At 37.8% G+C, this 21,047-nt stretch overlaps 1 protein-coding gene across 1 annotated transcript in view; it reads left to right on the top strand.

Moving 5' to 3' along the window:
* Positions 1-623: 623 nt before the first annotated feature.
* LOC110459031 (pyrokinin-1 receptor-like) overlaps positions 624-21,047 on the top strand; it is a 204,864-nt gene continuing 184,440 nt past the window's right edge. The window contains exon 1 of the mRNA XM_021511060.1: positions 624-1,072. Coding sequence (XP_021366735.1) covers positions 733-1,072 — 340 coding nt within the window. The 5' untranslated portion in view covers positions 624-732. The remainder of the gene's footprint in view (positions 1,073-21,047) is intronic.

The following is a 21,047-nucleotide window of genomic DNA, read 5'->3' on the forward strand; positions in this document are numbered from 1 at the left end:
CACATTGATTGTCTGTGTCCACTGTGCCATACTCGGAGTCGTTTGCGCCAGGCGTGAGTTTCTCAATTTACTCAATCGAGCTGTTTAGTTCCGCCTGGAACTGTCCATTAATGCAATGGACATTTCTAAACTTCATACATTTTTGTACTAACTATTAACACTGTATCATATCTGAGGAATTACATATGTATACTATATATTCAAAACTTAAACTCCACTTTATAGTATCAGCAAGAAAAAATAATGTCATGAAAACTATACTTGTCAAAATCATGTGCAAGCCCGGGCTTATTGGCTTACATGGTAGCTACGCGCCTGGCAACACTTCTAGCTCTTTCACACAGCATCTTAGCTATCTTACCTTTCAAATATATATACGTACACAGGGACATAGATAAAGAAGCATTTTAAGTAGGAATTTTCAATGCTAATTAACTGAATGGAAAGCAATACTATAAATGCAGTGTTTTGTCTTGCATTGTAAAGGCAAGGAAATATAAACCGTGTAACAAAATTACGGAAGATGATGTTGAAGAATTAGACGTTTTGGAGCTGACGTTGTTGTGAGTGCATGATAAGCAAGTATATTGCGCTGCACTGTATAACGGGTCCGAGCTATCAGCGTGACGCGGAACGCGCGCTGGTATATATACATTTTGTACGACACTCAGACCAGATGGGTTTTGGCGACACTAGCGACAGTCAGTTGACACCAGCACACTTATATTGGACATGATGGACCAAGTGGAATTCTTCCATTTAATTGTAGTGGCAAAGAACAATTCCATTGATGTTGAACTCATTTCTCCCGGGAAAGTACAATTACTGTCCCATTGGGACGAGAGCAATTCCAGTTACTCTGAGTTCGTGTCGCTGGCCATCGGTCGGAACAAGTCTCTAGGTTATGTGACTGGAATTGTTCTGACTCTGATTTTCTGTCTGGAGTTTATTTTTGGTGTTGTGGGTAACGTAAGTGTATGTGTTATTATGATGAAAAGAAGATTCCTACATATGGAGATAAACGCCTATCACGCCAGTCTCGCAGTTGCTGATGTCCTGCGGGTACTCATAGGTGAGTCATATTGTGTGTTAAGCTCTAGATATCCTGGCCTATTGTTCATTTATAATATTGTATTATTTTGTTTTAAGGCAAATCGACAATTTGAGTCATTTAGGGCAAAACGACTAGGCTGTTAAGGCATATCAATTTTATATGTTTTCAAATGGATTTGAACACATATGGATTAAAAGTGCATCTCATGTGCTGAGCGAGGCATGGAAAACGAACTAAGGGTTTGTTATCAATAATGAACTTTTCCATGGATGTTGCAATGTGCAAGATTTGTAAGTGGACAATTACAGAAACATTACCAATAGTGTGTTATAATAAAATCATCTCAATAGCTACCCAGTAACAAATATACTATATCAACATTTCTATTGAGGGCTGTATCACAGCTAGGAGGTTGTGTAGACTTTGATTCTAACGAGTGTACTGAAAACCTGAGGTACCAATTAACGGATGTGTTTGGACCTACCTGTATCCTGATGCATATAAAGACGATATAAGACAAAGCACAGGATCGTGTCACATACACATATGTTTAACTAAATATAACACTATATAAAGTACTACTGTGTCTTCAGTAATAGAGCATGTGTCATGTCCCTGTGATTTCGAGTGACAATATTGATGATTAAACAGGAGAACGTATAGTTAGCTTACATCTACTTTAAAGTAGCTATCAAGTTGTATTGATTTTCCTTTGAAAGCTAACTATGCTTTGTAAAATCTGTGTATAAGGGAGACAATTATAAATTTAAGCTAGTAATTGGTTTGCAAGAGGATGTAATATTTCAGGAATTAATTATTGTTATCTAATACAATTCTTACGCACAGAGGCGTGACTAGTTTGACAGGTGTTTACAAGGACATATTTGTTTTAGAGCAGAATTCTATAGACACCGATAAGGATATTCATTTTGACAGAATCATGATTTTTCTCCAGAGCGAGAGATTGTGCACACCTGCTCAATAACAATACATGTGACCACCATCCAGGTCCCGACCCCCATCTCCGCATTTGAAACCCAGAGAAAACACGAAGAATAGGCTTTCTAAATGGCCAACTTGTTTAATATTATCGTTATGTATGAAGATTAATAGAGAAGAGGCAGATCAGAGAGATGCATAAGCCTTAAGGCCTACAGGTATCTGTTTTGTATATAGGTCTAGAAACGTGTGTACCGGTATGTAAACACAGATCAACGAACACAGAACTATGCTACAGCGGGTGTGGCAAACCACGCAGGGGCACGATAATTTAGACATCGAAGGGAATATGCTTGAAATTAACCCAATACATATCTAATCATGAGTGCGGGCGTTCGTTTCATGTAAAAGATATGTCTCGACATCGATGTTATGTGATAGTAACTTAACACGGTGACGTAATTATTGATATCGAATTTCAGTCAAAATCCGGACGAATTGGCACCATATCAAGTAAAGAATCGCAGCACAAGTTGGTAAAAATAACCCGAGAGCGGGAAATACTTAACCGTATAGATAATACTTAGAAAGATCTCATCTGAAAAGAAAAACGAAGCTTGCAGAAATTTTATGAAAAAAAATACATATAATACAGAAAGAAATCAATAACAGTACTCTGATAATAAATAAAACATGGTCCTTTGATCAAAATCGGGACCACAGTGGCCGAGTGGTTAAGTCGTCTGACCGTCAACGATAACTAGCCCTCCACCATGAGTCGCGGGTTCGAGGCCAACGTGTGACTATCGCCAGATTCTGGTCGCAGGTCGGTAATTTTCTCCGGATACTCCGGCTTTCCCCCAGCACCAAAACCTGGCACGTAGGACATAAACCACAATCACGCTCTCCAGCACTTGGTCGTGGATTCGAGGCGTACAAGTGTACATGGGACTGTTTATAGGATGTATAAAAAACAAATAAACAAAATCTATCAAAATGTGGTCGCTCTTACCAACGGAGTTACCTGATCAGCGGAAGTTTCCCGACCCATCCCCACTTCGCGAACATAGATTATATTTAAAACGAAATCAAGGGAGAATTCTTCGGTATGAAAAACTATGGGATTTTCTAGTGGTTTGCCTGCAGTGGGTTTGGGATCCTTAATGCTAAATGCTTCATGCAAATCTCCATTCAGAAAGAGTTCAACACTATAGGGAAATTGTGATAAATAACTGATGATAGGTTTGAAAGCTAACGTAGCAATATACATAAAGTAAGGATCCCTGTACCACACTGCCAATACTGTACAAATGTAACTGTTCATTGGGGTTTTCCCCAGTATAGCTACAGCTTTGATAAATCAGAAATTCATTCCTTGTGGGGCTTGACAGTGTTCTGTGTAGAAAAATCTAGTTCGGTTATATTAGGATTCGGACCCTGAACCCCAGATTGTTACACTGTCGATCTAACTAAATTAGCTACATGGTCAATTGCATTACCCTGGCCCAAGTGCACTTGATTTTTATATACAGAATACTGTTGACTATTGCGGATAGGATTTACAAAATGTAGAATCGTATAAAAGCAGGTATTGTTATATTTTACCGCATTCTTGGTATGACAGATATAAAGACTATATTGCATTAAGACATCAAAAGCATGTAAGTACTGCCTACTGTACAATTAGCGGGAAAAAGGCAAGAGACAGTTTTTGTAATTCAGAATTACCAGAGTCTTATCATACACGTAGATCCCTGTCCAACTGGCAAAAGGCTCGTGTCGTATCAAATTATTGAGCCCCGTTGATAAAATCAATAAGATATGGACACTCATGTAAAATCCTCTATAGGGACATGTACGGTTTTAACTTGCCTCGATATGTGCAGTCCATAAATAAATCGGCAGCTATACCTATTCCTTTTTGTTTAAAATTAGAAAGTTCAACCACTATTCTGCTATATCAAGGCATTTGGAAATGATTTCTTGTTTAATACAAAAAAAAATAGAAGTGAACAAATTGTAACATACCGGAAAAATAATAACTGAACGGTATATATTGTTAAAATAGTGAAATGCCGCCTGAATTTGGAGGGAATTTTCCGTCAGCGTCAAATAAAACTGTTTAAAGGCGGTATATTTACATGTATTACACCAATCGCAATAGTATCGGTCCACTAGGTCAAAGACCCGGAATCGAACTTTTTAACCTGACAGGTCTCCATACTTCCTGTCTTACACTGACAGGTGTCCATACTTCCTGTCATACACTGACAGGTGTCTATACTTCCTGTCATACACTGACAGGTGTCCACACTTCCTGTCATACACTGACAAGTGTCCATACTTCTTGTCATACACTGACAGGCCCCCATACTTCCTGTCATACACTGACAGGTCTCCATATTTCCTGTCATACACTGACAGGCCTCCATACTTCCTGTCATACACTGATAGGTGTCCATACTTCCTATCATACACTGATAGGTCTCCATTCTTCCTGTCATACACTGACAGGTGTCCATACTTCTTGTCATACACTGACAGGTGTCCATACATCCTGTCATACACTGACAGGTCTCCTTTCTTCCTGTCATACACTGATAGGTCTCCATTCTTCCTGTCATACACTGACAGGTGTCCATACTTCCTGTCATACACTGATATGTCTCCATACTTCCTGTCATACACTGACAGGTCTCCAGATTTCCTGTCATACACTGACAGGCCTCCATACTTCCTGTCATACTCTGATAGGTCTCCATACTTCCTGTCATACACTGATAGGTCTCCATACTTCCTGTCATACACTGACAGGTGTCCATACTTCTTGTCATACACTGACAGGTGTCCATACATCCTGTCATACACTGACAGGTCACCTTTCTTCTTGTCATACACTGATAGGTCTCCATTCTCCCTGTCATACACTGACAGGTGTCCATACTTCATGTCATACACTGACAGGTGTCCATACATCCTGTCATACACTGACAGGTCACCTTTCTTCTTGTCATACACTGATAGGTCTCCATTCTTCCTGTCATACACTGACAGGTGTCCATACTTCCTGTCATACACTGATAGGTCTCCATACTTCCTGTCATACACTGACAGGTCTCCATACCTCCTGTCATACACTGACAGGTGTCCATACTTCCTGTCATACACTGGCATGGCTCCCTACTTCCTGTCATACACTGACAGGCCTCCATACTTCCTGTCATACACTGACAAGTCTTCATACTTCTCGTCATATACTGACAAGTCTCCATACTTCTCGTCATACCCTGACAAGTCTCCAATCTTCTCGTCATACACTGACAAGTCTCCATACTTCTCATCATACACTGACAAGTCTCCATACTTCCTGTCATACACTGACAGGCCTCCATACTTCTCGTCATACACTGACAAGTCTCCATACTTCTCGTCATGCTTACAACACTGCCAGACATACATACTTTTTGTCACATTTATAACACTAACATGTCTCCATATTTCTCACTTGTTTGTAATTTTTCCTAATTTTTATGACGCTGGGAGGCTTCCATACTTCTCGTAATACACTGACAGGTCTCCATACCTTTTGTCATGCTAACAACACTGCCATATTCCTAGTCATGTTTATAACACTGACATACCTCCATACATTTATTTCTCCTCGTGTATATGACGCTACGGAGGCCTGCATATTTCTCGTCATACACTGACAGGTCTCCATACCTTCTGTCATGCTTACAACACTGCCATATGTCTCATCATGTTTATAACACTGGCATTCCTCCATACATTTATTTCTCATGTTTAAGACGCTTACAGGCCTCCATACTTCTCCTTATACACTGATATGCCTCCATACTTCTCGTTATACACTGGCAGGCCTCCATAATTCTCGTCATACACTGACAGGCCCCCATACCTCTCGTCAAACACTGACAGACTTCCATACTTCTCGTCATACACTGACAGGCCTCCATACTTCTCGTCAGACACTGACAGGCCTCCATACTTCTCGTCATACACTGACAGGCCTCCATAATTCTCGTCATACACTGACAGGCCCCCATACCTCTCGTCATACACTGACAGGCCTCCATACTTCTCGTCATACACTGACAGGCCCCCATACTTCTCGTCATACACTGACAGGCCTCCATACTTTTCGTCATACACTGACAGGCCTCCATACTTCTCGTCATACACTGACAGGCGTCCATACTTCGCGTCATACACTGACAGGCCATCATACTTCTCGTTATACACTGACAGGCCTCCATAATTCTCGTCATACACTGACAGGCCTCCATAATTCTCGTCATACACTGACAGGCTTCCATACTTCTCGTTATACACTGGCAGGCCTCCATAATTCTCGTCATACACTAACAGGCCCCCATATCTCTCGTCATACACTGACAGGTGTCCATACTTCTCGTCATACACTGACAGGCCTCCATACTTCTCGTCATACACTGACAGGCCCCCATACTTTTCGACATATTTAAAAGCAACAAGGCGTGGGATTCCTGTAATACTCAATTCGTTGACTTTGTGCGTGTGCCTGTGTAACAGGGAATCGTTCCAAATAAAACGTTAGATTCTGACCACTTCCTGACGCGCATGATTAATTTCATCACAATCGATAAGACTTATTTTTTTCTAGCTCTGCAATCGTTATCAACTCGTTTATTGTTAATGTGTATTGATTTTCGCGTGACACGACACGCGTATTATAGTAAATGTTATTAATTTATACATCACAGAAGCACACGTGTTTTCATTGTCATTGATGGATACATAACAGAAATACACGTGTTTTAATTGTCATTGATTGTTACATCACACAAAAACACGTGTTTTAATTGTCATTGATTGATACATTACACAAAAACACGTGTTTTCATTGTCATTGATTGATACATCACACAAATACACGTGTTTTAATTGTCATTGATTGAAACATCACAAAAAACACGTGTTTTAATTGTCATTGATTAATACATCAAAAAAAAACACGTGTTCAATTGTCATTGATTGATACATTACACAAATACACGTGTTTTAATTGTCATTGATTGATACATCACATAAAGACACGTGTTTTAATTGTCATTGATAGATACATAACACAAGTACACGTGTTTTAATTGTCATTGTTTGATACATTACACGAAGACACGTGTTTTCATTGTCATTGATTGATACATCATACAAAAACACGTGTTTTAATTGTCATTGATTGATACATGTACATAACACAAATACAGGTGTTTTAATTGTCATTGATCGTTAGATAACACAAATACACATGTGTTTAAGTTGTCATTGATCGATAATTAACACAGATTGATACATCACACAAAAACACGTGTTTTAATTAAGCATTGAATTGCTTTTGTATGGTATTTATGATCATAAATACCATACAAAAACAGTTCAATACTTATATTCACGTTTTCTCTTCCTCTTATGTTCTTTTTTAACTTACAGCTGTATAATTTATATTTAAAATCAAAAATGCCCGCCTTATCGTCGCGTGCTGATTGGCGAACAAAGTAGTACTTTGAAATTTTAACAAACGCTTCATTTTTATTCCACAATTCAGAATCAATACAATTGCGTATGATATGTCTATAGGGTGATTTAAGTTTATCCATAGAACTCTGAGCTGAAAGTTAGATTTGAAATTGTTTCGATTTTTCCCCGGAACAAATTTTTCGCATGGACAAATACAGTGAGCACCGTAAATACGACCTTGCCCTCCACGAGGGAGTTATTTTTGGATGTTAATTCGAACTTTTCTCTTCGCTCATTTTATGAAGAATCCAGGCGTGAATTTATTTGTTGATTGTATGGAAACCTGACAACAGTCGGTAGATTCTATAACGGCCTCGTTATTTGACATGTCGTCAGAAATCAGGAACCGTGGATGCGAGACGCGTGAAACTGATAGCGTTTGAAGTGCGTGATCTTGCGATGGAGCACAGGTTCGTTACAAAATTTCTGAAAGGTTTATGTCTGCTGTGACTCATATCAGTAGGTCTGTAACATTTGTGTCAGTAGGTCTATAGAATATGTGTATTTCAGACATTTGTAACGAACCCCTGTTGATCAGTGCAGTGTAACAGACGATATTTCTGATAAATTGCATGAGCGTTAAAATTGTTTCCATTGCCGGCATTGGTGATTTCAACCGATGTGTATTTTGTACGATATTGCAGACCTTGGTCTTGTTTTCGTTGTAATAAAAGTGTTTTTTATTTTATTTTTTATTTTGCACATAAATTTACAATGATATTGTCAAATCTCACAATGCCCAGCGATATTTCAGCAGCCGTCATGTTTATTGATATTGGATATTGTAGTTCCGGTCAGTGTTGTATTAATACGCTAAGAATTTTGTCTCGTGATGCATGGTAATTAAAGTCCCATCAACGACACAGCTTTCAAAGAGGCTATATAGTGACAATGCCATGCAAATGTAAATAATTGTCATTGATCGATACATAACACAAATACATGTGTTTTAATTGTCTTTGATTGATACATCACACAAAAACACGTGTGTTTCAATTGTCATTGATTGATGCATCACACAAAAACACGTGTGTTTTTACTGATTATCATTTAGTGAACAGGTTTGGGTCACCTGCCCGGGCACGTGGGGTTTTTCCGGTTAGTTAGGTTTTCCTCCCACACCAAGACCCCCACGCGCTAACATCTGGGCCAACAAGAGTGGTCAATAAAAGTTGAAATAACCTGTTTCATAATTGTTGTAAAATAAATAAAGTTTATAATTACTCGTAACACAAAAACAGGTATACAATGTGTTGTACATAGTATGGGATAATTTAATTTCGACCTTGTGATTTTCTATCTATTCATGACGTCATCTATCCTCTTTATTTCTAAACTATCCATTATTATAAAAAATGGCTAATCAGGAACAATTCAACTAGATGTTTGTTAAACATTCATCACACAAGGTAGTTTATTGATTTATGCACGAAAATCAATCTTCAACTAGACGTTAATATATCAAATATGATACGGCTATTTGTAATAATATTTTAACGGTATAGCAAATCGATCTGCATATAACCAGCAGCAACAACGATTAATCATTTGGTCAATCCTCTTTCTTTCAAATAGTAAAATACCAATATCAAGTTTTGAGGGGCCAGGGAATCAATTTAGTCATAGTTATTTCCCCTTTCAAGCTTACCACAATGATTCCGTAAGGCTTATAATCAGATAATCTTGAAGTCGGAATACCTGTTCTTAGGACTCTCAGGTGAAACTCGATATATGTTATTTATTTAAGAGATGATACTGTTTATTCGTATCCTCTATAACCATGTTTGATAAAAAAAAACAAATCTGTATATGTTTACATATGTTCTACTTGTTTACAAGTAGTATAAGTAGTATATCTTCTGACAACCTTGACAGGTCAACAGCTTCCTAGCTGTTGGTTTTTATGCAAATTGTAAGTGTGACATAAAACACCAATAGAGGAATTTGGTCTATCTTGATGGCAGTTTTCATATTTTCGACCGTCTCTTACGCACTAAAAAAAAACCATGACAAATAAGTGTTCCGGATACTAACTTTGTGTTCCAGAAAATGACGTTGTGTTCTTGATTATGACGTAGTATTCCGAAAAATGACGCAGTGTTCCGGAAAATGATAATGTATTCCAGATAATGATAGAGTGTTCCGGAGAATGACTGCATAATGTATGTGTTCTAGATAATGAAGAAGTGTTTCGGATAATGACGAAGTGTTTCGGATAAAGACGATGTATTCCGGAAAATGACAATGTATTCCAGATAATGAAAGAGTGTTCCGGAGAATGACTACATAATGTATGTGTTCTAGATAATGAAGAAGTGTTTCGGATAATGACGAAGTGTTCCGGATAAAGACGATGTATTCCGGAAAATGACAATGTATTCCAGATAATGAAAGAGCGTTCCGGAGAATAACTACATAATGTATGTTTTCTAGATAATGAAGAAGTGTTTCGGATAATGACGAAGTGTTTCGGATAAAGACGATGTATTCCGGAAAATGACAATGTATTCCAGATAATGAAAAAGTGTTCCGGAGAATAACTACATAATGTATGTGTTCTAGATAATGAAGAATTGTTTCGGATAAAGACGATGTATTCCGGAAAATGACAATGTATTCCAGATAATGAAAGAGTGTTCCGGAGAATGACTACATAATTTTTTTCTTTTCTTTTTTTTTCGGTTTTTTTTTCAGTACATGTACAATACACAGGACATCATCACATACACACATTCACACATGTTGAAATAGTGAAATTCATTCCATCATCATCATCATCATCATCATCATCATCATCATCATCATATATCACTATAATCATCCATATATCATCTTTCCATCATCACTTTTTATGAGATAAAATTATCTATACAATACAATACAATATATTTTATTATAGTGACATGTCCATACATCAAAATTACATACGTGTACATTGTTTCACATATTATTTTAGCACCCAACCCAAAGGGTCTATAGGTCACTTTAACTTAAATTTACCTTCAAAATATCACTTGCGTCATTGGTTAAATAACAATTAAATAATATATGTACTTGTAGAATGAGACAAAATCAAAATTTTTACGAAATAATTTTTTTTTTCTTTTATCAAATATTTTCGACAGATATTTTGCTGTTTGCCTGGGAAAGTCATTTACTAAAATTTAAACAGTTCGATGTTTGATTGATGTTGAAAGGTTATACGAGTGTTAAGAAGTAGGTCATTTCTCTCATTATCATAAAGTGAACAGTTTAACAGAAGATGTGTTTCGTCCTCCACCGCTCCAGAGTTGCACGAAGTACATACACGGTCATTTACAGGTTCATTTGTATACCGTCCAGTCTCCACTCGCAATGGGAGTACACCACACCTTAATTGTGCCATGATTGATCTCTCGGATTTTGCAAGGTTTATTGACACATAGTTCTCTACATGGTAAGAGGTTTTAATTAATATAAAGTTCCTTGGTTTTGGTACAAATTTTACTTTATCTGACCACTCATCTTGATATTTGTGTACGAGTGCACGTTTTACGTCCTCAATGTTACAATGTTGAAGATTATCACAGCAATATTCCATATTTACATATTCTAGCACTCGCTGCACGTCGCGGCACCATGATTTTTCCTTATTTGAACGTTTATCCCACATAAAAACTTTTTTGCATACCCGGGAATCGTCCATTCGTATGAGTCTGTTCGATAGACGTATAATGTTAAGCCATCTCCCGTGTTGTCTGATAAGCCATCCAGTTTCTCCATTTACGGCCAATTTTGGTGTAAACCTATGGACGCCAAGAAAGTATCTAATCCCGCGATTTTGGATGGTGTCGATACAAGGATGCGGTCGATATCCCCAAACTCCAGAACAATAATCCAATACTGGTTATATATATTAAATATTAAATTCGTTGAAAAGCACACCCAAATATTTGTACGAACTTGAGTATTCCAATGCATGTTCTCCAATTTTAAAATTAAAAGTACTTCGCGCCCTACGGTAGTTTCTAAAATGTATCACTTTGGATTTCCCCGGATTCACACGAAGCACCAGTTATCCAAATGATCCAGCACACATTGCATATCAGTTTCATTTTCAGCAAGGAGTGCTATATCGTCTGCATACAGTAAATGTTTACTTTATCATTTCCAATAAACATCCCCTTACCAAGCTGGTCGATTTCGACGGCCAAGTCATTAATAAATAAAGCAAACATTGTCGGAGATAAATAATCGCCTTGTTTTACCCCGATATCACTGGAGAACCAATCAGTTAATGAGTTTCCGAGTCGTACACATACCTCCGTATCCGTATATAATGTTTTAATAACGTTGTACATTTTCCCATTTATTCCATTTGTGACAAGTTTATATAATAGTACATGTAGATATCTGTCAACATAGTCAAATGCCTTTTGTAGGTCCACAAATGTTACAAATGTTGTAGGTTTATTAGAGACGATTGAATTGAGAGTATGGACGTGGTCGAGACTCGATCTATTTTTACGGAATTCATTTTGTTCGTCAACGAGCAAGTCATTTTCATCTAATAAGGCACAATCCTGTTATTGATGAATGCAGTTTATAACTTGGAAACGACAGAGAGTAGGCGTATCCCTCGGAAGTTTAGTGGTACCCGCGGATCTAACGATTTGTCTTTAGGAATTGGACATATAATTGCTTTTCTCCAAATTGATGGGATGTACAAATGTAACCAGAGTCAAAACACAGTTGGAACAAATTGTGTAAAACAGTAGTTATGGCGGGAAACTTCAAAACCTCCAATGGAACCCGATCATACCCCGGCGATTTTCCCGTTTTCGCGTGGTTTATCACCTTTTCGATTTCGTCGATTTGTATTACCTGGTTTAACGTGGTATTGGAGTCGTATAAATGGTCCAACATGTCCTCTTCTAAAAACTGTTTTTGTCGTATCACATCGTTATAAAATACATCACTGACTTCGTCTGAATTCGGATTTTTATTTAACAATCCTGAAAAAATGTTCATTCCAAAACGGTTCATGGGGACGAAAACGTGTTTGAGTTGTTCTTCCTGTAACACGTTTAGGCAGTTTTTCCTCCATTTCCTTAAATACTACGGTACACAGATCATCAACACGTGTGTCAATATCCGCCTGCGTTTCCCGCGAAATATCGATTTGGTGTATAGTATCCAACAACGCAATTTTCGAAATTTCAGAGGCCATAAAATCCACCGACATTCTCTGTAATTCATAACGGGTATGTGTCGCGCCAATCGGTCGTTTTCCGAAGTTGGATAGCTTTGATAGCGTCAAGTTGATACTAAATTGAAAAAACAACACACTGTGATCTGGTATTTTACACCTTTCTCCAAGCAAGGGCTGTAAGCTATTTTCTGCCACGATGTCGTTACACGGTATAATCTTAAAGGTAATACATTGTTTTAATCCATCATGTGGTACACATATATAGTCTACAACAGCCTTTCCTTTTGTTGAAATCGACGTGTACGCGTTTGAAATTTCTCCGAAACGACCATTTAGTGTACAAAATTTCACATCATTTAGAAATCCGTTAAACGCTTTTCCGTGTTGGTTGGTTTTATTGTCTATACAATTGTACATAACTTAGTCGGCACGTTATCTAATGTTTGGTTAATATCCTGGGTTGATCCAGTTCGAGAATTAAAATCTTAACACACAAAAAATATCATCGCTTTCATAGTTAAGATAGATCTTTCCCAACAGATGAGCAAAATAACCTTGCGCATCTCGCCCTCGAGGCGAATTTTCTGGTGGTAAATAACACAAAAATACTATAAATGATGATTCTCTAGTGGTGTCTACAAATGTTAAGCCCAATATACCGTCATATGATTTGCAATAATCTTAATTTCAAGCGAATTATTTAACGTATCTTTCCCTAAAACAGCCACACCTCCCGATCCTTTTGGGGCGTTTCTATGAATATCCACACGGTTAAAGTTGTATGTTTTATATCCATCGATAGACGGAGGCTATACCTCTTAAATGAGTTTCATTTAGACAAACAATATCAGCATGGACATTTTTTAAGATAGCCACACGTAAGCCTTTTTTAGAGTCTGTCCACCCACACACATTTAAATGCGCGATAGTTATATGTGACTGTTCATCGTTGGGTCGGGAATGCCCCTATTCACCGTTTGCCTGTTCTGTGCCGTCCGACTGTTCGTCCGACCTGTTCTTTTTAACTATGCGTCCACTTCCAGTAATGCGATAATTGCCCCCGTTTGGTATTTCTTTCAACACGGTTCTTGCATTAATACTATACTTAAGCAAGACGTCTCGCTCCACTGAGCGACTGGCATATAACAACACAACGCAAATGTCTATTTTGCCGCTAGCTCGACGAAAAGACGTAGAAATCCATCCGTTCTCATCCTCAGAATCCGAGGCTATAGGGTTCGCTACGTACTCGCCAATCGCTTTCCATCCGGCCTCCGAGGTATCAGCCAACTTAACTAACCTTTGTCTGTAACTCACTAGAGCAATTCCTTCGGAGACTTAAGTGGCGACGGCCCCCGGACCTAACTCCGCAGCTTGACCGACCTCGTTGAACTTCGCCTGTATCTCGGCGTTGAACTTGTATTGGTCCTCGCAACTCTTTTTAGTGAACTTGGGATTAAGTTCTTGGTTGAAATTGTGACCTATTCTGACACAATACTTCTTGTGCTATGGGGTCGAGGTTATACGTGTGGTATATGGCCAATCTCTACCCAGAGTTGTCGTTCCTTTTCAAGAACACACACCTCTGTCAACGCCTCAGATTTTACAAGATTCTTGAATCGTGATAATTTTATCTTCAGTGACTTCTTTTTTCATTTTTTTTTAAATATTTTCTTGGCTTTATCACTTTTGAAACGACTAAAATGTACAAGAAGTAAGGCGTGAATATATACTGCACTATATTTTAAGCGTAATGTTCAACGTATTAATATAAATGTGGTTATTTAGCTTTGAAAATGAATAGAGCGCCGGCTTCGTATAATTTGTTCATGACTTCGCCAGTTGTATCTTATTTAGGTTGTGATTTAAGAATTGAATCCTTCACTATGTAACTTTCGCCCACTCAACTTAAAAAATATCACATTCTTGGCAAAATACGCAAAACCGTCTAAATCTTCCATCTTCTTTGGTGTGTTTTCTATGGAGGCTGCCATTTTGTACGATGGATCACATAATTTTGGGGTCATGTGATTCGGGATTACTTTTTGACGTTGGCAGATATTAAAGGGAGTGCAATGACCGTAACTCTTGGTGGGGATTGGTATATGGCCTCGTTTTCGTAAACTACAAATCTCTGAGATAAAATTTTTGACAATATCGACATTTACATTTAATCACGGCTAGTGATACTGACATACTTGTTGACAGCAGTCCTTGCTTATTACACTCTGTAACGAGCGCGTACGTCATAACGTGTCAAGAAAAAAAAAATCATTATTCGGAAATATCTGCAATAAAAATAATGCTTCTCGTTTCATGTCGGCAGATGCTGTAATTCTCATTACCACTATTCTGCTGTGACATGAACTGTTAATCTGGCAAATGTCTGACTCATTTTTTGTATAAGAGAGTGGGTCAATTGCAACTCAATTGTCTAATTCTTAAGTAAGTTCAGGTCGTTCATTTTATTGAGCGTTTCTGCTGTTAATAGGACTTTAAACAAAATTATTCCAGACCAAACCAAGCAATTATTAACGCCAAATGCGTATTATTAAAACACTGTTTCCTAACCAACATAAAAGATTCAATTTAATTTACTTGAAAACAGGTCGTCGCGTGGATTATCCTAAGACGTGTGCACTCGAAGAGTTGGGTCAACTTTAAGTCCCTAACACGTTTTCATAGTTTTTTCCGCCAAAACTTTTCCGATGCGGTGGTTTTTTTTATACTTCGTGAAAAACGAAATATAGCATTCGTGATTATTAGCATAAGGCGGAGTGTAGAAAATCATAATTTTACGAGCAGTACAACATATTTATATTGTGACTTCATTTTCGATTTCCCGAAATTTGTCAAATATTTCATCAAAATTTTGAAGTCAAATATATTTTGATTTGCTGGACGGATTCAAAGAACATTTACCCATTACTTTTTATGAGAACGTTCGGAATAATATTAAATGCCTCATTATATCCCCGCAACGAAGTTAGGGGGAGTGGGGGGGGGGGGGGGAGTATACTCGAATCACCCTGTCTGGATGCAACTTCTCCTTAACTAACAGGTGGATTTCATTGAAACCTTGCATGAATGATAAGTATCTTATGTACAGTAGTTGTGCACCGGCATTTTAATATGGGATTCCGAACTATGCTCCTGTGTGCGAAAAAGTTGTGCGAAAAAAGTTGTGCGAAAAAGTTGTAAGTAACAGGTCTACATATCAGCTAGATAACGAATTGCTTTTACATAGATAGGGATATTTGTATTCAGTTATTTTTGTGGAAGTTTTGCCCTTTAACATAAATATTATTTACCCTGCTAAAAACGTTGGAAGTATAACTCTCAAATATACATAACTTGGCGGAAGTGGGGGTATTAGTCAGCCACCCTGGCGACAGCTCTAGCTTTCCGTGTATTCAACCAAGATGGCCGCCATCCTAAGCTTATTGGTTGAAATAGATATATTGTGCGATTTTGCTGTTTCGTAAGTATACAATCTAGCCGTCATTAAGGTTCTTCTGATTGGTCAAATTTAGATACTGTCCGATTTCACTCCAAGGTATGGAGGTGTTTAATGGCATTGCCATATGTTTCTGATGTATCGGTGTGACTTTGAGGACGGTTTTTTGGACTTCTGTTATGGTCCCCGTCAAATTAGAACCTTGTTATTGTTGCTACATGGGACGTTGTGATATTAAATTTGGATCTAGCAGACAAGCACGCTCTGCCCTAGAAAACCCAACACGCGGACCATCAGTTACGGATGATCATAAACGGTTGTAATCCATTTAAGTGCAATAATTACAAAGGTCAAGGTAATAATTATCAAAGTACGACCGCGGTGATGGAAAGAACGCATTCTCTGCATTTGACTCAGATTATTTCCTTGCCGAAAGCAATACGACTCATAGACGCAAATACAATTCAAGCACATATAGAATACAAGTTCATAAGTCTATTACATACATTCATACAACATACATGATCAGGAGAGTGATAACCAAGTGTTTTAGCACATTATACATACGAACTTGCATACGTGATCAGGAGTTCATTTGTCAATCGATGGGGAAAACCCGAGAAGTTTTGAGTGCTGTTTTGTGTCATTCATAACTTCGATAACATACGTAGACATAAATCGTTCATGGACCTAGTTTACCTGTGTTTATTGAGCAACGAAGAAACGAGAAAGTTGCGCTTTGTATGCACCTGTCGCCAGTGTGACATTTACTACAGCAATAAAACATTACAGTAGTTACAGCAGTAGAAATTACATGTAGTGTATAACTTGGATTGTTAACATTCTGTCACGCTGAGCTTTCAGTCATCTTCCATGTGATCATCCTTTTTTTTATGTTATTCGTTGTTTATTATTGATCACTAGAAACTAACACCGTGCATGACAGTTCGACTGTCACTCGACAAATAGGCCCTATCCTAGTTAATTTCTCACTCATATAGGAGAGCAACGGAGACCACGCGTAGACATGGATCTTTGGACCAAAGCAGCTGTGACAGCCTATCAGCATCTGAGGAGTAGTCCGACCTTCGGGCATGACCTGGACGGGCCTGGGACTTCATGAATCTTAAGAGGGTCTAGTCAACGGCAACTTACCCTCTCAAGTCGGCCGAAACACAGACTTTCGTCAGTGAAATGAAGACGTAAACAAACAGTAACCAAAAGTACAACCAAGATCGTGACCTGTTGAGTTATACATTTGAACACCAGTACACACCATAAGATATGAATCTCATTCATACAGTTTATATCGAAAACGTCGTTGAATACTAAATAAAACACCAGACAGATATTCTTAATATTTCCGGGTTTTGTCCATAGACGTGTTAAGCGCTAAAAACGCACAGGTTTACATGGCGGTCGTCTGAAGGGAGTGGTAACTTGTGCGCTTGATAGAGATACATTCGGAAAGCTGCCAATTGATTGAGACAATGATTGATTGAAACGCTAGATATCTTACGAATGAAAGCTTCCCTTTCAGTAAGTCTGCGGAGTTGGCTTCGTGATTAGTTGTCTGCCTCCGGAGATGGTTTTTTGTTAACTATCCTTACTTCCGGTTTTTCGATTAAAACATGTCTCATAAAAATATTCTCAAATCCTGAAGTTGTAATTGTAACTTCTTATTTTGTTGCAAACACAGTTCAGCTTATTAATTACTGTCAACTTGAAGGGTTTCGTGCGTATTACAAGCATTTTATATAATTCAGGATATAATTGTGACCCAGACTCGATGAGGTGGTCTATAGTACTAATATTACGGTATAGGCCCCGGGATCGTGAAACAATCTTAGACTTTAAATTTTGTTTAGCCAATCATGTATGACGTCACTTATCATGACGTTATTTGTGATTGGCTTATTCAAACCTTAAAGGGGTTACTTAGTCAAATAACACTCCTAAAATCGATAAGATACTGACAAAACTTTGCCTAGTTGATAACTACATAACCTGAAGCTGTCAATTTTTCTTTTGTGAAAGCCGGTGATGAATATAGCTACGACCAAAATAACGCAATATCCGGGCATTTCAGTGAGAAGTAAACACATACAGTACCACACTGTCAGTCGGCACAGTGTCTGACACATGTTTGTCGCTTTTAATTTGCACAATGAATCGCAAACAAGTGTCATAAGTATCATATTGTATAATTCAAATGCGACATTTGCGTTCACGGTTGGATTCGAATAAAAAGATACAGGTTTAATTAGAGTACGCACTCATGCAGAAGGCACCAAATTTCAAACCGCACAAAGTTTGACGTGAGTAGGTTTAAACGTAAAATAAGTTACTCATTTACAGCGATGATTGAGATGTTGTTTGGAAGATGTTATTGTATCAGAACAAACGCCGGTACTTTTATTCAAAAGAAGTTAGGCCGAATAATGCGATAACTTATCTTCTCTAATAGACTGAAAAGATATAGTTCACCGACAGCTGCCGCTAAAACGTATGTTTGTACAGGTAAGGATTTCTTCATTACTTACATCTAAAGAACACCAAGAAAACATTGTATCTTGACTATTTTTTTAATTGTTTCAAAGGAGTATCAAACTTTATTACCAAGAAGACTTTTTGATTTGATTTTTAAAAAAAATCTCACTAAATTGTCCCTTTAAGACAAATTAAGATTTGGGATCGTTTCATTATCCTGGGCCCTGGAAAATGCGAATCTTTGGATTTTTTGCTGAGTTGCTATGGAAAGGAACTTGATTCTGACGTTTCATCTTTCTTTCCTAGGTTATTGCTATTATTACACTAGCTATCAGCTAATAATACCTCAGTACTTAAAGTTCTCTTGTAACTAATGATTTTATAGACCGGAACAACCTAGGACGACCGCAAAACGGAAAATCACGTGACTGGCGTCACAAAAATCAAAAGGGATGACAGTTTTGGAAGTAATTCGCAAGGTTTCTATAGAAAACATTAAGCCGCTCAGACCCCCTACACTCTCTATAGAAAACCACGTGAACTCTTTGTCAAAGTTTGTTCGGACAGACCGGTACGACGGACCTGCAAATGCTAATGCAGTCTTTGACAACATCGGCCAAAGTTCAAAAGAAAAAGGAAAAACAGATTACTAGGTCCGTCCATTATCACTTCATAGAAAAGTCTTTAATTTTAAATACGATTTAAAGTCGGTAGAGGCCGAACGAGTGTCGACCTTCAATACCATATTGATTTTACAACGACACCGCGTGTGTACATGTTAAAAGATGAGATGTTGCAAGGTGGCCAACCAATTTGTTATTGCTTTTATCCACCGATAGTCTGGGTGTCTCTCTGGCTTCAACTATTATTACCACAGTTGTCTCTCTAGGATTTACGTCTAACCTGTATCCCAACATTTGTCTCTTTAGGATTTACGTCTTACCTGTATCCCAACATTTGTCTCTCTAGGTTTTACGTCTAACCTGTATCCCAGCATTTGTCCCTCTAGGTTTTACGTCAACCCAGTATCCCAACATTTGTCTCTCTAGGTTTTACGTCTAACCTGTATCCCAGCATTTGTCCCTCTAGGTTTTACGTGTGATCTGCATCCCCACATTTGCCTCTCTTGGTTTAATGTCTAACCTGTAACCGCACATTTGTTTCTCTTGATTTTACGTCCTGTCTGTATCTCCATATTTGTCTATTCATGTAATTCACTCGGTAGAATTCCCTTTGAGACGAGATGGACAAATCCCCCTCTGATAAATAACTATTTCTTAATTGAAAGACCCGAGGGTTATGATTTGCCTTTTTGGCTAGATTGGAAGTGTTGAATGGTTCTTGTTTTCTGACGCCTAAAGTTGGGAATGTTTTATTTTGCTTTCTTTCTTTTCTTTTACTTTTTTTCTCTGGCACAAGTTCCCTATTTATAGAATGACGATATTCAACTATTTGATCGTGACGTCACAGTAAAACGTGCAGGTTGTCTCACTTTAGAGTTACACAAGGAAATGTCACTATGGAAGAATCATAGTTATACCTGTCCAAGTTACATCCATTGAATATTTATGCAAACAGAAACTTTCAATCTTATATTACCTTTGAACAGTTGCTACATAAACCTGCATGTTCCAATAAAAAGGTTTGCTTTGTAAGCTTCAAAGAAATATTGCACGTGAGTTGTTCATTTCGTGATGTCATATTCAGACTACGACGGCAGTGCCCGGATGTTTTACGACTGACATTTGCCGCCTCACGAAAACAGTTATTGGAAAGACTTTGTTCTTTCAACGATAGCTTTGCCAAAATCAGACAAAACTGTTTGAAATATACCATAAACCGAAAAGGAATGACACAGAATGATGAAACAGAATAGTTGTTGTTGTTGTTTGAATATAAATATAAGATAATTGTCTGTGACCGAAAAAAACAAACAATTTTCCTTGTGCAGTGTTCGACGCCTTCCGAAATAGAATATAATGGTCAATATTTTCCTCATTAAAAATGAAGACAACACGATTCAAAGAGAAGCCATTCATTAATGTTCCATTAAATTACAGTTTCCGTATAGTACAAATTGCGGATTTCGACGCTGAAAATCTCAAAAGAGGAACGCGCATCATATTTAATGTATATATAAACGGATTCACTTCAATAATGCTTTTTCAATAAGAACTTTAAAAAAAATACATGTACAGTAACTGCGGGATTGGAGAACAAGCGTAGAGATTTTATAAATTACTTTCCAGACTTACTTTTCAGTTATAAAATTATGGTGCATATACAAAGTTTATTGATGACATAAACATGTCAGCAACCTGGATATTGTCAATATTTAA

This window comes from Mizuhopecten yessoensis, unplaced genomic scaffold (assembly GCF_002113885.1).
Source record: "Mizuhopecten yessoensis strain PY_sf001 unplaced genomic scaffold, ASM211388v2 scaffold9935, whole genome shotgun sequence".
In the NCBI taxonomy this organism is placed as follows: domain Eukaryota; kingdom Metazoa; phylum Mollusca; class Bivalvia; order Pectinida; family Pectinidae; genus Mizuhopecten; species Mizuhopecten yessoensis.